The following is a 1,484-nucleotide window of genomic DNA, read 5'->3' on the forward strand; positions in this document are numbered from 1 at the left end:
CATTCCCCGCAGTGCCAGCAGAAGTGTGTGTGACGCTCTGTCCGCTGCTCGGCTGCCCATGGAAGTTTGTCCTGTGCCTGACTCTTGTCTTCTTTCCCAGTATGGAGCTAAGGCACTGGACAGAGTTCTCTCCACTATCCTCAGCTACACGGAGAACAGGGTGCCTGTGCCCAAGAGCTACGACGGAGGGGAGCGTGCCTTCTTCCAGGGTAAGAACATGACCAGCTCGGGGGTTTCCGCTGCGTCTTGCTGTCCGGCTCAGCCCAGGTTTGGGACACTCGGAGAACCGAGCAGCGGGCTGGAGTAGGTCAGGGAGAGGGAACCGTACCGCTGGGTTAGCATCCCACTCCTGAGCAGAGCAGTCGCACCCCCCTGATGCGTGTCACCCTGCCAGGCGTGGGAGAAAAGGGTCTGGGGGAGATGTGGCTGTGAAGTATCAGGCACAGCCGGGGGGAATCCACGCTGTGAGACTGCTGGGGGGTGGGGGCTTGACCCGGAGATGCACAGCCTGGTTTCTGCCGTTCCAGAAATGAAGCAAGGCCTCATCTCCGTGGGCATCTGCTGCAACCAGATGAAGTACGGCACCGTCTCAGTGGAGAAGGGTACGTGTCAGGCTCTTCCTGCTCCTGCGCAGGGGAAATGAGAGAGGTGGGGGTGTCGTGGGTGGGCTGCTCCGGCGCACAGCCTCGGGGGGTTTGCTGTGCAGCCGGGGAGCTTTGCTCTGAGGGGGAGGGTCCTGTGAGCATTAGCTGGTGCTGGGGAGGGTCCTGTGGAGAGTAACCTGTGCTGCAGGACAAATTTCCCTGCAGCAGCCTGGAGGATGAATCCATGGGCTGGGGATGTGTTGGGTGGCTGTCCTTGGGAGCGTGCCGGTGGGTGCCAGGCCTGTGTCACTTCACCCGCCACGCTCTTGCAGACTGCTCCATCACCAAGTTCCTGAACCGCATCCTGGGTCTGGAGGTGGACAAGCAGAACATGCTCTTCCAGTATTTTTCGGACACCTTTGACTATCTGATCGAGAAGGACAAGAAGGAGGGCAAATACGACATGGGCATCCTGGGTAAGGAGAACGAGGGGTGGCCAGATGCAACCCCGGGGTTCCTTGTTGCCCCTGCGGTGTCCCCACGCGGCATCAACCCTGAGACTCTTGCAGGGAGGGGAGGTGGTTCGGGACGGTGCATCTTACAGCTGGTGTTGGTCTCTCCTAGATTTAGCCCCAGGAGTGGATGAGATCTATGAGGAGAGCAAGGAGGTCTTCCTGACCCCCGGGCACCCGCAGGACGGGCAGGTCGTGTTTTATAAGGTAGGCAGCCTGCACAGCCCTCTCCAGTCCAGCCTTCCCCAGTGCTTCCCGGTCTGGGGCTGCGAGCTGCTGGATCCCCCGCCCCGGTGGCTTTGTGTCATGTTTGTGTCACATCTGTCCTGGTCATGAGCAGGGGCTGGTGCTGGGGGTTGCCCCGAGGAGGGAAGGAGAGGGACAGCGG

At 60.7% G+C, this 1,484-nt stretch overlaps 1 protein-coding gene across 1 annotated transcript in view; it reads left to right on the top strand.

The window, feature by feature from the left end:
- The window catches only part of LOC104514875 (protein strawberry notch homolog 2-like), a gene marked incomplete at both ends in the record, with an annotated part of 4,921 nt that extends 3,618 nt beyond the window's left edge, over positions 1-1,303 (top strand). The window contains 4 exons of the mRNA XM_010158675.1: positions 101-209; positions 528-602; positions 917-1,060; positions 1,209-1,303. Coding sequence (XP_010156977.1) covers positions 101-209; positions 528-602; positions 917-1,060; positions 1,209-1,303 — 423 coding nt within the window. The remainder of the gene's footprint in view (positions 1-100; positions 210-527; positions 603-916; positions 1,061-1,208) is intronic.
- Positions 1,304-1,484: the final 181 nt, after the last annotated feature.

The sequence above is a fragment of the Eurypyga helias genome, unplaced genomic scaffold (assembly GCF_000690775.1).
Source record: "Eurypyga helias isolate BGI_N326 unplaced genomic scaffold, ASM69077v1 scaffold50639, whole genome shotgun sequence".
NCBI lineage: Eukaryota > Metazoa > Chordata > Aves > Eurypygiformes > Eurypygidae > Eurypyga > Eurypyga helias.